This window comes from Mobula hypostoma, chromosome 7 (genome assembly GCF_963921235.1).
Source record: "Mobula hypostoma chromosome 7, sMobHyp1.1, whole genome shotgun sequence".
NCBI classification, from domain to species: Eukaryota; Metazoa; Chordata; class Chondrichthyes; order Myliobatiformes; family Myliobatidae; genus Mobula; species Mobula hypostoma.
In genome coordinates this window covers 179600859-179619301 of record NC_086103.1, presented here as the reverse complement: position 1 = coordinate 179619301, position 18443 = coordinate 179600859, and the positions used below count along the sequence as shown (strand labels likewise).

Here is an 18443-nt window from a genome sequence, read left to right as displayed (position 1 = left end):
ATTTTTATACCATCAGATTATAGACCGCTGAGGCAGAAAGTGATATGTAAACTTGTTTATTATTGTCACATGTACCAAGGTACAATAAAAAAAACTTGTTTTGCAAACAGTTCATATAGATCAGATTACACAGTGCATTGATGTAGAATGAGGTAAAACAATAATCCTATCAGATTCCTCCTTCTTCAGCCCTTTACCTTTTCCACCTATCACCTGTCAGCTTCTCACTTCATCCCCGCCTCCACCCACCCACTTCCCCCCCCCACCTGGTCCTTCCTATCACCTGTCAGCTCTTACTTCATCCTGGTCTTCCCCACCCACCCACCTTCCACCCCCCCTCACCTGGTCCCACCCATCACCTGTCAGCTTCTCACTTCATTCCTGCCTTCCCCACCCACCCACTTTCCCCCCTCACCTGGTCCCACCTATCACCTGTCAGCTTCTCACTTCATTCCCGCCTTCCCCACCCACCCACTTTCCCCTCCTCACCTAGTCCCACCCATCACCTGTCAGCTTGAGCTTCTTCCCCTCCACCCACCTTCTTACTCTGACTTCTGGCCCCTAAAGTCAGACGGGCCTAGGTCAGGTGGGCACCTTTGCTGGCATGGATGAGTTGGGCCGAAGGTCCTGATTTGGTGCTTCATTAGTTTTATAACTCAAATGCGTTAGAACATGGAACAGAGCACATCGAAGAGTACAGCCCAGGAACAGACCCTTTGACCCACAATGTTGTGCTGAACCAACTAAAGAGCAAATCAAAAACACCCAAACGTCCTAGAATGAAAAGCCTCATCCTGAGAGCAGATGCGGTGGAGACGGAGGAATTGCGAGAAGGGGATGGCGTTTTTGCAAGAAGAGGAATAGTCCGGATAGCTGTGAGAGTCAGTAGGCCCCACATTTTAATTCCACATCCCATTCCAATTCTGACATGTCTATCCACAGCCTCCTCTACTGTAAAGATGAAGCCACACTCAGGTTGGAGGAACAACACCTTATATTCCGTCTGGGTAGCCTCCAGCCTGATGGCATGAACATCGACTTCTCTAACTTCCGCTAAGGCCCCACCTCCCCCTCGTACCCCATCTGTTACTTATTTTTATACACACATTCTTTCTCTCACTCTCCTTTTTCTCCGTCTGTCCCTCTGAATATACCTCTTGCCCATCCTCTGGGTCCCCTCCCCCCTGTCTTTCTTCCCGGACCTCCTGTCCCATGATCCTCTCGTATCCCCTTTTGCCTATCACCTGTCCAGCTCTCGGCTCTATCCCTCCTCCTCCTGTCTTCTCCTATTATTTTGGATCTCCCCCTCCCCCTCCAACTTTCAAATTCCTTTCTCACTCTTCCTTCAGTTAGTCCTGACGAAGGGTCTCGGCCCGAAACGTCGACTGCACCTCTTCCTACAGATGCTGCCTGGCCTGCTGCGTTCACCAGCAACTTTGATGTGTGTTGCAAGGAACATAAGGTTGTTATTGTAAGTGATTTTACTTTTTGCATATTGGCTGGGACTCCCATACTGTAAAATGACTAGATGGGATAGTGTTTGTTAAACATGTTCAGTAAAGTTTCCTGAATTAATATGAAGAAGTCCTAATGAAAGAGTGTGCAATACTTGTTCCGCTACTAGGGAATGAGACAGGGCAAGTGACAGAAGTTTGTGCAGGGGAACACTTTGTACCTAGTGATCACAATGCCATTAGTTTCAAAGTAAATATGAAAAAAATATAGGTCTGGACTGCGGGTTGAGATCCTGAATTGGAGAGAGGCCAATTTTAATGGTATTAGAAATGATCTGGCAAGTGTGGACTGGGACAGGCTGTTTTCTGGCACAGGTATACTTGGTAAATGGGAAGCCTTCAAAAGTGAAATTTTAATAGTGCAAAGCTTGTATGTGCCCGTCAGAGTAACAGGTAAATATAGCAAGTTTAGTTATATTGGTTTCAAAAGATATTAAGGCCCTGGTTCAGAGAAAAAAGGAGCCACATAGCAGGTATAAGCAAGTAGGAACAAATGAAGTGCTTATGGAATACAAGAAATGCAAGAGAACACTTAAGAAAGAAGCAGAACACACAACGTGCTGGCGGACATAAGTAGGCCAGGCAGCATCCATGGAAAAGAGTAAACAGTTGACTTTTTGGGTCGAGACCCTTCTTCTGCCTGAAACGTCGACTGATTAATCTTTACCATAGGTGCTGTCTGGCCTGCTGAGTTCCTCTGGCATTTTGTATATGCTGCTTTGGATTTCCAGCAGCTGCAGATTTTCTCGTGTTTGTGCTTAAGAAAGAAGTCAGGAAGGCATGAAGTTGCCCTAGCGGACAAGGTGAAGGAGAATCCTGTGGGATTCTACAGATATGTTAAGAACAAAAGGATTGCAAGGGAAAGCAGTTAGTCCTCCGGATGACCATAATGGTAATCCATGTGTGGAGCCAGATAGGGGCATTCTTAAATATTCTTTTGCATCTGTATTTATTCTGGAGACAGACACAGAATCCATAGAAGTGAACCAAAGCAGCATGGACTCGATACAGATTACAGAGGAGAAACACACAAAATGCCGGTGGAACGCAGCAGGCCAGGCGGCATCGATAGACAGAAGTACAGTCGACGTTTTGGGTCGAGACCCTTCATCAGGACTAATGTAAAAAAGGGATAGCAAGAGATTTGAAAGGGGGAGGGGGAGACCCGAAATGATAGGAGGAGACAGGAAGGGGAGGGATGAAGCCAAGAGCTGGGAAGTTGATTGGCAAAAGGGATACAAGGGATACAAAGGGGGAGTATCATAAGACGGAAGACCTTGGAAGAAAGAAAGGGGGAGGGGAGCACCAGTGGAAGATGGAAGATGGAGAACAGGCAAGGAATTATTGTGAGAGGGAAAGAGAGAAAAAAAATTAAGGATGGGGTAAGAAGGGGAAGAGGGGCATTAACAGAAGTTAGAGAAATTTGCAGATGACACCAAGAGTGGAGGAGTGGTGGAAAGCGATGAAGATGACCAGAGCTTGCAGATCTGAGCCAGCTGGGAAAATGGGCTGAGAAATGGCAGATGGAATTTAATGCAACAAGCGCAGGGTATTGCACTTCAGTAGGACCAACCAGGGTAAGTCTTACACAATGAATGGTGGTGCTCTGAGAAGTGCGGAAGAACAAAGGGATCTGGGAATACTGGAATGTAATTCTTTGAAAGTGGGGTCACAGGTAGAGACAGTCATAAAAGATGTTGGTGAGGCCTGATTTGGAGTATTGTGTGCAGTTTTGGTCACCTACCTACAGGAAAGATGTAAATAAAGTTGAAAGAATACAGAAAAAAAATTACAAGAATGTTGCTGGATCTGGTAGATCTCAGTTATAAGGAAAGATTAAATAGGTTAGCACTTGGAACGTAGAAGATTGAGGAGAGATTTGATAGAGGTATACAAAATTATGAGGGGTATAGATAGGGTTAAAGCAAGCAGGCTTTTTCCACTGAGTTGGGTGGGACTACAACCAGAGGTCATGGGTTAAGGGTGAAAGGTGAAAAATTTAAGGGGAACATGCGGGGAAACTTCTCTCAGAAGATTGTGAGAGTGTGGAATGAGTTGCCAGCACAAGTGGTGCATGCGAGCTAGATTTTCACATTTAAGAGAAGTTTGGATAGGTACGTGGATAGTAGGGATATGGAGGGTTATGGTCCCGGTGCAGGTTGATGGGAGTAGCCAGTTTAAATAGTTTTGGCGCAGACTAGATGGGCCAAAGGGCCCGTTTTTGTGCTGTACTTTTCTCTGACTCTATGAAATCGATTCTCCCTGCCTACTATATCTATGCCTCTCATCTATATACGACTAAAATTCTCATGCTCTGTTTGTCTGTTTGTGACCTCCAATTAGCGCAAACAGTGCATTACAGCGACACTTTTTTTTGACTAAATTGACTTAAAATGCGCTAACTTACAGAATGCATGCAAAGTTCAGGGTTATATATTCGTATAAAATTGCTCACTCGTCAATCAACAGGCCCCGCTTTCCACAACCCGAGCTGATTCCAGTTTTAATGGAAGCCACGATGCAACACCATGACGCGTGCGCACGGCCAGCCTCAGCAGTGCCTCACGATGCTCACAGAGCCGATTCCACCTTTCATGGACACCGCGACGCGACACCACGATGCCTGCGCATGGCCAGCCTCAGCAGCACCTCATGATGCTCACAGCAGCAATAGGGCAGGGCTATCATGTCCATTTAGGAGAGCACCAACCACATCATCAAGAAAAATCAGCATCCTGGAGGCTTTGGTGTTACTGCCTCGTATCTTCTATCAAGCATCAAGGTTAAAAATATATGGACAGCCTAATTATGCCGCATGGAAAGAGAAGGAGGACATTATCGTCAAGAGATGACACCAGAAAGGAATCTCTCTTCAATGATTTTCATTGATGCACCAGGAGGAACAGGCAAGACCTTTATCATCAACTTGATCCTCGCTAAAGTTAGAGGAGATGGAGGTGTTGCTATTGCTGTAGCATCATCAGGTGTTGCAGCAACATTGATGCCTGGTGGTAGGACAGCGCATTCAAGATACAAAATACCCCTCAAAGTCAATGAAGATGCCCTTTGTAACATCGATAAAAATACCAATATTGCAAATTTACTCCAAAATGCGAGGCTTATTGTCTGGAATGAGTACCCCATGATTAGGAGGGAGAGCTTCGAAGCCATGGACCGGACTCTTTGTGATGTATGTGGCAAGAATGAGGCCTTCGGGGGTATTTTGACCATTTGCTGTGGCGATTTCCATCAGCTTCTAGCAGTTGTGAAACGCGGAAATGATGCTGATGTGGAGAATTCATGCATAAGAAAATCCTACTTATGGAGAAGCTCCATCAAGTTTCAATTGAAGAGAAACATGCAATTGAGTGAGGAAGAAAGACGCTATTCTGAGTTTTTATTGGGTGTTGGAGAAGACAAAATTGAGAAAAATAAAAACGATGACATCGAATTACCTGAAGGTATGATCCGGCCAGCAAAAACTATGGAAGAATGCATTGATTTCATCTACCCGACATTCAACAATCCTGCAGAACTGTTCTCAAGGAATTCTGTCTTGGTTCCTCTTAATGAAATGATGTGAAAAATAAACTTCACATGCATTAGACGCTTCCCTGGAATGATGAAAGAATACTGTTCCTTCAATGCCATAAATGAAGGAGCTAACGCCACTCATTTTCCAACAGAATTCCTTGATTCGGTCAAACTCTCTGGATTGCCACCACATAAACTGGAATTGAAGAGGGGATCTCCCATCATTTCAGTGAGGAACTGGGATCCACCAATGGAACACGAGTGATGGTGGAAGAACTGCACGACAATCTCATCGTAGCAGAGATAAACATTGGTGCGTTCAAAAATGACATTGTCACGATCCCAAGAATTACTCTTAATTTATCAGAAGGGGAAGGTGTCCCTCTTCAACAGAGCCAGTTCCCGATACAGTCATGCTTTGCTATGACTATACATAAGGTGCAAGGTCAAACCATGGAGAATGTGTTGATTTATTTGGAGAAACCAGTATTCCAGCATGGTCAGCTGTATGTGGCTTTAAGCCGGGGAAAAAGAAATGAAAACGTGAGCGTATTCTTGAAGAGTGGCCAATCAACCAGAAATGCTGTCATCAAAAGTGTCCTTCGTTAAACGAGGAGGAGCTATATTTGTCTTGCTACGCATCTTTCTTCTTTAATAAACTGAGTTTTTCTTCTTTAATTTCCAAAGCACATCAGAGACTCATTCCACCGAGATGCAACACAGAGCGTCATAGGAAGTCATTCCTGCCTGTGGCCATCAAACTTTACAACTCCTCCCTTGGAGGGTCAGACATCCTGAGCCAATAGGCTGGTCCTGGACTTATTTCCTGGCATAATTTACATATTACTATTTAATTATTTATGGTTTTATATTGCTATATTTATACTCTATTCTTGGTTGGTGCAACTGTAACGAAAACCAGTTTCTCTCGGGATCAATAAAGTATGACTATGACTATCAGACTGCACTACCTTTCTCTCAAAGAGTGCCCCAACAGGTCACCAGGTTGTCTAGCAATCTTACAAACCTCTATCAGATCTCCTCTCAGCCTCCATCGCGCCAAAGAAAGCAACCCAAGTTTGTCTAGCCTTTCATCACAGCACATGCCTTCTAAACAGGCAGCATCCTGGTAAACCACCTTTGCACCTTCTCCAAAGCCTTAACGTCCTTCCTATAGTGGTGCAAACAGAACTGTATGCAATACACCAGAGGTAGCCTAATCAAAGTTTTATAAATTTGCAACATTGCCTCCTAACGTTTGAACTCAATGTCTCAACTAATTCATGTAAGCATTCCATAAGCCTTCTTAACCATTTCATTGACCTGTGTCGATACTTTCATGGAGCTATGAACTTGGACTCCAAATCTCTTTGCTCAGCAACACTGTTAAAGATTGTGTTCAGGAAAGTTTTCTAAATCAATATATAGAGGGACCAACTAGAGGGGATGCAATATTGGAGCTCCTGTTAGGAAACGAGTTAGGACAAGTGACAGAAGTCTGTGTAGGGGAACACTTTGGTTCCAGTGATCATAACACCATTAGTTTCAACTTGATCATGGAAAAGGATAGATCTGGTCCTAGGGTTGAGGTTCTTAACTGGAAGAAGGCCAAATTTGAAGAAATGAGAAAGGATCTAAAAAGCATGAATTGGAACAGGTTGTTCTCTGGTAAGGATGTGACCAGTAGGTGGGAAGCCTTCAAAGCAGAAATTTTGAGAGTGCAGAATTTGTATGTTCCTGTCAGGATTAAAGGCAAGATAAATAGGAATAAGGAACCTTGGTTCTCAAGGGATATTGCAATTCTGATAAAGAAGAAGAGGGAGTTGTATGATGTGTATAGGAAGCAGGGAGTAAATAAGGTGCTTGAGGAGTATAAGAAGTGCAAGAAAATACTTAAGAAAGAAATCAGGAGGGCTAAAAGAAGACATGAGGTTGCCTTGGCAGTCAAAGTGAAGGATAATCCAAAGAGATTTTACAGGTATATTAAGAGCAAAAGGATTGTAAGGGATAAAATTGGTCCTCTTGAAGATCAGAGTGGTTGGCTATGTGCGGAACCAAAGGAAATGGGGGAGATCTTAACTAGGTTTTTTGCGTCTGTGTTTATTAAGGAAACTGGCATGAAGTCTATGGAATTGAGGGAATCAAGTAGTGAGATCATGGAAACTGTACAGATCGAAAAGGAGGAGGTCCTTGCTGTCTTGAGGAAAATTAAAGTGGATAAATCCCCGGGACCTGACAGGGTGTTCCCTTGGACCTTGAAGGAGACTAGTGTTGAAATTGCAGGGGCCCTGGCTGAAATATTTAAAATGTCGCTGTCTTCAGGTGAGGTGCCGGAGGATTGGAGAGTGGCTCATGTTGTTCCGTTGTTTAAAAAAGGATCGAAAAGTAATCCGGGAAATTATAGGCCAGTAAGTTTAACGTCGGTAGTAGGTAAGTTATTGGAGGGAGTACTAAGAGACAGAATCTACAAGCATTTGGATAGACTGGGACTTATTAGGGAGAGTCAACATGGCTTTGTGCGTGGTAGGTCATGTTTGACCAATCTATTGGAGTTTTTCGAGGAGGTTACCAGGAAAGTGGATGAACGGAAGGCAGTGGATATTGTCTACATGGACTTCAGTAAGGCCTTTGACAAGGTCCCGCATGGGAGGTTAGTTAGGAAAATTCAGTCGCTAGGTATACATGGAGAGGTGGTAAATTGGATTAGACATTGGCTCGATGGAAGAAGCCAGAGAGTGGTGGTAGAGAATTGCTTCTCTGAGTGGAGGCCTGTGACTAGTGGTGTGCCACAGGGATCAGTGCTGGGTCCATTGTTATTTGTCATCTATATCAATGATCTGGATGATGATGTGGTAAATTGGATCAGCAAGTTTGCTGATGATACAAAGATTGGAGGTGTAGTAGACAGTGAGGAAGGTTTTCAGAGCCTGCAGAGGGACTTGGACCAGCTGGAAAAATGGGCTAAAAAATGGCAGATGGAGCTTAATACTGACAAGTGTGAGGTATTGCACATTGGAAGGACAAACCAAGGTAGAACATACAGGGTTAATGGTAAGGCACTGAGGAGTGCAGTGGAGAGGGATCTGGGAATACAGATACAAAATTCCCTAAAAGTGGCGTCACAGGTAGATAGGGTCGTAAAGAGAGCTTTTGGTACATTGGCCTTTATTAATCAAAGTATTGAATATAAGAGCTGGAATGTTATGATGAGGTTGTATAAGGCATTGGTGAGGCCGAATCTGGAGTATTGTGTTCAGTTTTCGTCACCAAATTACAGGAAGGATATAAATAAGGTTGAAAGAGTGCAGAGAAGGTTTACAAGGATGTTGCCAGGACTTGAGAAACTCAGTTACAGAGAAAGGTTGAATAGGTTAGGACTTTATTCCCTGGAGCGTAGAAGAATGAGGGGAGATTTGATAGAGGTATATAAAATTATGATGGGTATAGATAGAGTGAATGCAAGCAGGCTTTTTCCACTGAGGCAAGGGGAGAAAAAAACCAGAGGACATGGGTTAAGGGTGAGGGGGGAAAAGTTTATAGGGAACATTAGTGGGGGGCTTCTTCACACAGAGAGTGGTGGGAGTATGGAATGAGCTGCCAGACGAGGTGGTAAATGCGGGTTCTTTTTTAATGTTTAAGAATAAATTGGACAGATACATGGAAGGGAGGTGTATGGAGGGATATGGTCCGTGTGCAGGTCAGTGGGACTAGGCAGAAAATGGTTCAGCACAGCCAAGAAGGGCCAAAAGGCCTGTTTCTGTGCTGTAGTTTCTATGGTTCTATGGTCTCCTTGCATTTGCCCTACCAAGATGCAATACCTCATATTTATCTGGATTAACCTCCATGTACCATATCTCTGCCCATATCTGCAAATTATCTACATCACTCTGTATTCTCTGCCAGTCTTCTACACTATCCAGAACTCCACCAGTCTTGGTAGATCTGCAAACTTACTAACGAGGCAGCCTACAGAGGAGAAGTCACCACCCTGACACAGTGGTGTCAAGAACACAACCTCTTCCTCAGTGTCACAAAAACAAAGGAGTTGGTTGTGGACTACAGGAGGAATGGAGACGCGCTAACCCCCATTGACATCGATGGATCTGGGGTTGAGAGGGTGAACAGCTTTAAGTTCCTCGGCATCAGCATCACTGAGGATCTCGCGTGGTTTGTACACACCAGCTGTTTGGTGAAAAAGACACAACAGCACCTCTTTTATCTCAGACAGTTGAAGAAGTTTGGTGTGGGCTCCCAAATCCTAAGAACTTTCTACAGGGGCACAACTGAGAACATCTTGACTGGCTGCATCACTGCCTGGTCTGGGAACTGTACTTCCCTCAATCGCAGGACTCTGCAGAGAGTGGTGTGGACAGCCCAGCGCATCTGTAGATGTGAACTTCCCACTTTTCAGGACATTTACAAAGACAGCTGTGTAGAAAGGGCCCGAAGGATTATTGGGAACCTGAGTCACCCCAACCACAAACTGTTCCAGCTGCTGTTGTTCGTCCATCGTTGACGTCGATGAGGACCTCGACACCATAATGATGGTGTCGAGACTAGCGCGTGATTTGGATTTAAGTGAGAGAGAGTTGCGCAGCGTCAGCCTCACTCTCTCTTCCCAATTCCCATCTGGATCCAGTGGCAAGACAGAGTCTAGATGGCTGGAGATGGGACTAGGCGCAGTGGATGGCCAGGATGTCTTCTGTGTCTTGTCCTGCTCTACACGTTCCACGACGCTTACAGAGACCACCTTCTTGATCGTTGGACCTTCCATTGGTCTCGTCCGCTCAATCCGCCGGAGTCTGTCTTCACATGCTGGGATAGACAACTCCCTATCTCACCGAGGGTTTGAGACCCGTCGGCTACCCTCACCTGGTTTAGCCGGCTTGTCGAAGCCGTTGCCCAGGGTGTGGCCGCTGTTGCATGCAAACAGCTACGGGGAGCCACAGGTGAGAGCTGAGTACCAGGTGGGGACCAAAGGTGGACAAAGCTGCTACCAACTGGGAAATGGTACCGCAACATAAAAGCCAGGACCAACAGGCTCTGGGACAGCTTCTTCCACCAGGCCATCAGACCGATTAATTCATGCTGACACAACTGTATTTCTATGTTATATTGACTATCCTGTTGTACATACTATTTATTTCAAATTACTATAAATTGCACATTCCACATTTAGACGGAGACGTAATGTAAAGATTTTTATTCCTCGTGTATGAAGGATGTAAGTAATAAAGTCAATTCAATTCAATTCAACATTGATCTCCTGGTCCTCCATGTCCTTTTCCTTGGCAAATGTTGAAGCAATGTACTCATTAAGTAGCTCACTCACATTCTCCACGTTCAAGCAAATGGTCCCCCTTTATCCTTGAGTGGTCTCACCTTCTCCCTAGTCATCCTCTTGCTGATGATGTATGTATTGAATGTCTTGGGATTCACCTTAATCCTATTTGCCAAGGACTTTTCATGGCCCCTCTTGGCTTTCCTAATTAAGAATCAGAATCAGGTTTATTACCACCAGCATGTGTCATGAAGTTATTAACTTAGCAGCAGCAGTGCAATGCCATATATGATAATATAGAAAGGAAAAAAAAGTAAATCAATTGCAGTACAATTACAATAAATATATATTATGTTTGTATATGTATATATTTGTGTGTGTGTGTGTGTGTATTATATATAATATGCGTGTGTATTAAAAATAGGGCAATACTATTTAAAAAAGAAGTGAGGTAGTGTTCATGGGTTCAATGTCCATTTAGGAATTGGATGGCAAAGGGGAAGAAGCTGTTCCTGAATCATTGAGTGTGAGCCTTCAGGCTTCTGTACCTCCTTCTTGATGGCAACTATGAGAAAAGGGCATGTCTTGGGTGAAGGGGGTCCTTAACAATGGACGTTGCCTTTCTGACGTACCACTCCTTGATGTTTTGGACACTACCCATGATGGAGTTGACTAATTTTACATCTTCCTGTAGCTTCTTTAGGTCCTGTGTAGTAGCCCCCCCACCCCCCCATACCAGACAATAATGCAGCCTGTCAGAATGATCTCCACGGTACACCTATATGGGTTTTCGAGTGCTTTAGGTAACAAACCAAATCTCTTCAAACTTCTAATTAAATACAGCTGCTGTCTTGCCTTCTTTATAGCTACATCAATATGTTGGGACCAGGTTAGATCCTCAGAGATCTTGATATCTAGAAACATGAAATTGCTCAGTTCTCCACTTCTGATCCCTCTATGAGGATTGGTATGTGTTCCTTCACCTTACCCTTCCGGAAGTCCACAATCAGCTCTTTCGTCTTACTGACGTTGAGTGCCAGGTTGTTGCTGCGACACCACTCCACTAGTTGGTATATCTCACTCCTGTACACCCTCTCGTCACCATCTGAGATTCTACCAACAATGGTTGTATTATCAGCAGATTTATAGATGGTATTTGAGCTATGCCTAACCACACAGTCATGTGTCCAGAGAGAGTAGAGCAGTGGGCTAAGCCCTGAAGTGCACCAGTGTTGATTGTCAGCGAGGAGGAGATATTATTACCAATCAGCCCAGATTTTGTGGTCTTCCGGTTAGAAAATTGAGTATCCAATTGCAGAGGGAGCTACAGGTTCTATAACTTCTCAATCAGGATTGTGGGAATGATGGTGTTAAATGCTGAGCTACAGTAGATGAACAGTATCCTAACATAGATGTTTGTGTTGTCCGGGTGATCTAAGGCTGATCCTAATTCTCTTCTTGAGTTCTTTCTGGCTTCTTCATAATCCCCATGTTCCATTTGATCCCAACTTCTGAAGCTTTATATACTTTTCCTTTTTCTTCTTGACTAAATTCAACACCTCACTGGGCATCTAAGGTTCTCTTATCTTTCCTTCTAAAAGGAGCATACCTTTTCTGTACTCTGTGCAATTGATCTTTAAACACCCTCCCCATGTCTGATATGGATTTGCCAGAATAAAAATGTTCCCAATTGTTGCAAATAAAACTGAACAGGAAAAATATTAATAGGAAGGAGTAGGGAGTGGTTCTTCCAGAATCAGCAGGGAACAATGCTCTGAAAGGCATCTTCCTGTGCTGTTGAAATTCAATGGTTCACTGAGATTTCAAAAATATAACATTTTCAATAAGTGTAATTTCTACAGCTGCTTGAGGTAAAACAACAGGATGTAGAATTAGGGGAAAGGTGGAAGAGATTTAGAGGGAATCTGAGAGGGGTTTCCTCACCCAGAGAGAGATGAGTACTTGGAATACCCTGCTGGAGAGAACAGTGGACACAGCATTTAAGAAGCTTCTAGATGAGTGTTTGCCCAGCACATAGAACATAGAATACTTCTTCTTGGGCCTTAGCTCCCAGTGGAGCAGAAGCCATCAATGACCTCCCTCAGTCAATGACATCGTTGAGTTCATCAATGTTTCTGTAATCCATTGTACAGGAGATTGGCCTGTACAGCTTCACCGGAGCCCTGTTGGCCTGCCTTACTTGTTTCCACCTCTCACAGGGATGTAAAGTCGAACTTTGAGAGGCAGAATATAGAACGTGGCAGCACAACACAGGGTCTTCGACCTACTATGCTGTGCTGACCTTTCAACCTGCTCTGAGATGAATCTAACCCTCCCCTCCTACATAACCCTCCACTTTTTCTTAACATTCATGTGCCTGTCCAAGAGTTTCTTAGATGTCCCAAATGTATCTGCCTCTATGTCCATCCCTGGCCCCAGATATTCACCACTCTCTGTATAAGGAACTTAACTTGTACATCCCACCTCTACGTTCCACCAATCACCTTAAAATTATGCTCCTTTGTGTTTAGCCACATCCATCCTGGGGGGGGAGGGGGGGGAGGGGAGAAGCCTCTGGCTATCTGCTCTATTTATGCCTTTTATCAAGCCATCCTCCTGAAGGGTCCCGATGGGGCTGATCAGCCGTGGTTGGCAGATCACCCAGGAGAAGGAAAACTCTGATCTCAGACCTCTGCTGCCCTGCGGCTCTACCTAGTCATGGGGAAGGCTTTGGGAGTAAACCCTGAGGGAAAAATTCAGAGCTGGAGCCCCTGAGGCAGTCCTGTGCTGAGTTCAACACTGACCGGCAACTCCTGTGACGCCACTGATGCCAAATTGTATTGGTCTCTGCCGTTCCTTTGGATTCGTCAGCTGCATGGCGAGGGGGAGCCTGCTGCATGGGCAACAGCTTGCTCTCCATTTTGTACTACCCCGACTTGTGTATCACATAGACAGCTGGGACCGCAACATCCATGGTCAACCCCACCAACGGAGGGTCTCAGGTGCTGCCTGACCTGCCGAGTTTCTCCAACATTTTGTCTGTGCTACCCATCCTTGGGTTGTGTTGATTGTTCACCACAAACAACACATTTCACTGTGTGTTTCGATGTACATGAATAATGAATGAATCTGAAATCGCTAGTCTGTGCTGAAAGATGGGATCTATTCTGACTGAGTCTCCACTGGTTGGCATGGTTCAAGTACGGTCACTACCCCTCAGACTCCTGAATAAAAGGGGATAACTGCACTCACTTGCCTTGTATTGAGATGTTCCCACAACCAATGATGTCACTTTAAGGACTCTTTATCTCATGTTCTCGTTATTTATTGCTATTTATTTATATTTGCATTTTCACAGTTTGTTGTCTTCTGCACTCTGGTTGATCTTTCATTGATCCTATCATAGTTACTATTCTATAAATTTGCTGAGTTTGCTCAAAGGAAATGAATCTCAGGGTTATATTTGATGACATATATGTACTTTGATACTAAAACTTACTTTAAACTTTGGATGCAGTGCGCTTAATTGTCTGATCTCCCCGCTCCCCCCCCACCATTGTTATCAAGATCTGTGCTCTTGTTCAATGGGAAGATCAGGGTTTTGCTCTGGAACAGCAAGAGAGACATTGGCGGGGAGCCAGTCTTTGTGTGTAATGTAGGAAGTTGGCTTGGCGCTTTAAGAATGAGGCTTATATTGTTTTCGTTCACACTGTTGCACACTTCAAGCTGTAGGACCTCACGGTGTAGGGTTCTTCTACGATTGGACAGGGTGGAGGTGGGTTGGGTGAGGAAGCCTCGCTCTTGTTGTAGTGGTTCAGCTCTCCAGATATCTATCACTTTGTAGATTATTTTATTTAGAGGTACAGCACGGTAACAGACCCTTATGGCCCAATGACAGCGTGCTGCTCAATTACACCCGTATGAATATTTAATCTCCTAACCCATTCACCTTTGGAATGTGGGAGGGAATCGGAGCACCCGGAGAAAACCCACATGCTAATGGTGAGAGCGTACAAACTCCTTACAGAAGGTGGCAGGAATTTAACCCTGGTCAGTGGCGCTGTAACAGCATTGCGCTGACTGTTATGCTACCACGCCAGGGGGCCAGAGGAGGGCGAAGATGCTGTTGGTTTTAAACAATGCGATCAAGCAAAAAATTTATTTGCCATACGCATTAGGAATTTGCTGTGGTGTTTTAGCCTAACATGCAGCAAAAAAAAAACAACATTCGACAATTAAAAATAATTATATAAAGTATAAGGTTAGAGGTTAAAGTATGGAAATGGAATCTGAGGCCTCTTTTGGTCTGGGTTGACCATGAATGTTGTGTCCTAGCTGCCTAGATACGCAAGGAAGACAGTACAATTTAGAGAGGAAGCTATTGCCCATTTAGCAAGCCCCTCTCCTCCACGCAGCTGATGAACCCAAAGGAATGGCAGAGACCGATACAGTTTGGTACCAGCAGCATTTCAGGAGATGCCAGTCAGCATTTACCACAGGGATTCCAGCTCCAGACTTTTCCCTTGGGATTTACTCCCAAAGTCTTCCCCATGAGTGGACAAGGCAGAGGAGGTTTGAGACCAGAGCTTTCCTTCTCCAAGATGAACTGCCCACCACAGGTGATAAGCCTCACCCAAAGTGACTGGTTTTAAGGGGCCAGTAACCCACCTTTTCCCCTTCTCCTGTCAGTAGAAACTGTTCCGCTGGAATTATTAACCAAACCACACATGAAGGCTAGAATGTGGACTTGGTTGTTAGAGGCTATTTGAGACACATGCCATTGGCAGCATTTAATAGGTGGTGGGAGCTTATCCCCTCTACCTCCCTACCTCCCCCATCCCCCAGCCAGGCTATAACAACCTTAAATAATTGGATATGGAATAAAACAATAAAATTGCATAAATACATCAATACCAGCATGTATTTACAATGTAAACAGCATTAGAAAAGCTGGTTTAATGTGTTTACAGTGCAGTGACTGAGGTAATAGGTGGGAGGTGAGTGGGGACTATCCAGACTGGTTGATCAGACTAACTGCCTGGATGAAGAAACTTTTAAGATGACATGAAGTTTTTGTTTTAACTTAACACTAAACATGTTGCCTATGAACGTAAGAATGGAAAGGCATTGAATGGTTTATTCTTGTAAATATTCTTTATTATGTATCAAGTTTATTTATTTGAGATACAGTAAAGTGTGGAATAGGCCCTTCTGGCCCTTCTGGCCCTTCTGGCCTTTCGAGCCGTGTCCAACAACCAGATTAAACTCTAACCTAATCACGGGACAATTTATACAGCTTTAGACTTTGGGAGGAAACTGGACTACCCTGCGAAAACCCACACATACCTCGAGGAGGGCATACAGAGGATACTGGGATTGAACTCTGAACTGTGACACACAGAGCTGCAGCAGCATCGTGCTAACTGCTATGCTACCGTGCTATAGCTATGTGCTTTTTAAAAAAAAATCAGCTCTGAGCCTTGCTGGCGACAGGAGTTGGAGTTCTCTGTCCATAGAGAAGCAGTTCCTGCTGCCACAACCTGTCTGCGTAAGGTATACAGACATCCCACCCTGCAAAAACTCATTTCAGGGAGGTAGCACCATCAATTTGTGGGAGACTTCCGGGAGAGGTGGGATGTCTGCGATAGAGTAGCTCCTTAGCAGCTAGCCAGCTAGTTTAAATAACGTTAGCTATGCTAATGAACGAATGACAGCTGTTAAACTCACCTCAACATGTCTTTTACAGTCTTAACCCACCATGGGCAATAGAAAAGTCACTGTTGCAAACAGTGCAGCGAGCAACACTGTCATTATTTTGACCCCTATTAGGCAGGGATACACTTTAGTGTAGTCTGGGGTGACGTATGTTTTATATTTTTTTGGAACACTCTGCCATGGCGCACCCTCGCTCGTGCTCTCTCTCTCTCTCTCTCGTGGTCGCTCGCACGCTGTCAAGCGCTCTCGCTTGCTTTCTTACGCGCTGTCTCTCGCTTTCTCACTCACACGCTCACTTGCCTTCGCTCGCGCGCGCGCGCTCTCTCTCTCTCTCGTGGTCGCTCTCGCGCTCTCTCTTGCTTTTCTCTCGCTCGCTCTCAAAAAAATTGAATTCCGTGATATTGTATATAATTTGCGGGCATCAGGGAGCCACTATTCATATGCGGGAGACTCCCGGAACTTCCGGGAGAGGTGGTGTGTCTGGGTATATCATGTAACAAGTGTTGCAGCCTCTGAGAGGATATGAAGGAAGGGTCCACAGTGGTAGAAGGCTTGGCTTCCAGAGTAACTCAGTACAGGAACAGGCCCCTTAGCCTAGGCTGGCCTGTGCCAAATGAAGCTATTTAATCCTATCTGCCTGCTCAACATGATCCATATCTCCATTCCCTGGTACAGTACATTGAATTATATTATAGTACAGAGAACACTACAGCAGAGTGCATGGAACATATTCATAGCACAACAACAGGCTCTTTGGCCCACGATGATTATTCTTATTTACTTAGAGCATGGGTCCCCAATCTGGGGTCTGCAGACCCTTGCTTAATGGTATTGGTCCATGGTATAAAGAAAAGGTTGAGAGCTTCTGATTTCAAGATACAGCATGGTAACAGGCTGTTCCGGCCCAATGAGCCCACACTGCCCAATTAACCAATTAACCTACTAACCCTTACATCTTTGGGATGAGGGAGGAGACCCATGCAGTCACAAGGAGAGCGTACAAATTCCTTGCACACAGCAACGGGAATTGGACCTGGGTCGCAGACGCTGCGGTGGTGTTTCACTAACCGATACGCTACCGTGCAGCCAGGTGTTTGTTGGCTCGATACAAGTTCAATGGTTGTTGATGAGTTCCTGTGGCCGTTCTCTCTCCAGGCTAGCGGGCTGTTACGAGTCTCTGGACGGCGGGAACACAGCGGACGCGTTGGTGGATTTCACCGGTGGCGTGTCGGAGCCCGTTGACCTGATCCAGGGGAACTTTGTCACTGTGGAGGAGCAGAGGCTCCAGCTGTTTGAGAAACTTCTGAAAGTCCACAGCCGGGAGGGTCTCATCAGCTGCTCGATCAGGGTGACTACCAAGCCAGTTCCTTGTCCTTCGATTAACATGGGAATTGGTTTATTGTTGGAATTTATTTATTATTGCTGCATATACTAAATGAAAAGCTTCTGTTTGCCTGCCGTCCATACAGACGTAGGAGAATGAGGGGAAATTTGATAGAGGTATACAAAATTATAGACAATAGGTGCAGGAGTAGGCCATTCGGCCCTTCGAGCCAGCACCGCCATTCACTGTGATCATGGCTGATCATCCACAATCAGTATCCAGTTCCTGCCTTATCCCCATGACCTTTGATTCCGCTATCTTTAAGAACTCTATCCATCTCTTTCTTGAAAGCATCCAGAGACGGCCTCCACAGCCTTCTGGGGCAGAGCATTCCATATATCCACCACTCTCTGGGTGAAAAAGTTTTTCCTCAACTCCGTTCTAAATGGCCTACCCCTTATCCTTAAACTGTGGCCTCTGGTTCTGGACTCACCCATCAGCGGGAACATGCTTCCTGCCTCCAGCGTGTCCAATCCCTTAATAATCTTATAAGATTCAATCAGTTCCCCTCTCGGCCTTCTAAATTCCAGAGTATACAAGCCCAGTCGCTCCAATCTTTCAACATATGACAGTCCCGCCATCCCAGGAATTAACCTTGTGAACCTACGCTGCACTCCCTCAATAGCAAGAATGTCCTTCCTCAAATTTGGAGACCAAAACTGCACACAGTACTCCAGGTGTGGTCTCACTAGGGCCATGTACAGCTGCAGAAGGACCTCTTTGCTCCTATACTCAATTCCTCTTGTTATGAGGATATTATGAGGGATATTGTTCGTTCATTATGTGCCATGCTGTGTAATGTGGGCACTCACTGTCTTTCTGTGACCATGATTGTTCCAGGCAAATTTTTCCACAGATGTAGTTTGCCATTGCCTTCTTCTAGATGGTGTCATTTCAAGATGGATGACCCCAGCTATTATCAATACACTTCAGAGATTGTATGCCTGGTGTCAGTGGTCACATAACCAGGACTTGAAGGCCACATCGGGAGCACCGGACCTCCAATATCTCCGTA

The 18443-nt window shown here is 44.9% G+C and overlaps 1 protein-coding gene across 3 annotated transcripts in view; it reads left to right on the top strand.

Moving 5' to 3' along the window:
* capn5a (calpain 5a) overlaps window positions 1–18443 on the top strand; it is a 164730-nt gene that overhangs the window by 92408 nt on the left and 53879 nt on the right. For all 3 annotated transcript variants that reach the window (XM_063054644.1, XM_063054645.1, XM_063054643.1), the window contains exon 5: window positions 17200–17392. In XM_063054644.1, coding sequence (XP_062910714.1) covers window positions 17200–17392 — 193 coding nt within the window. The remainder of the gene's footprint in view (window positions 1–17199; window positions 17393–18443) is intronic.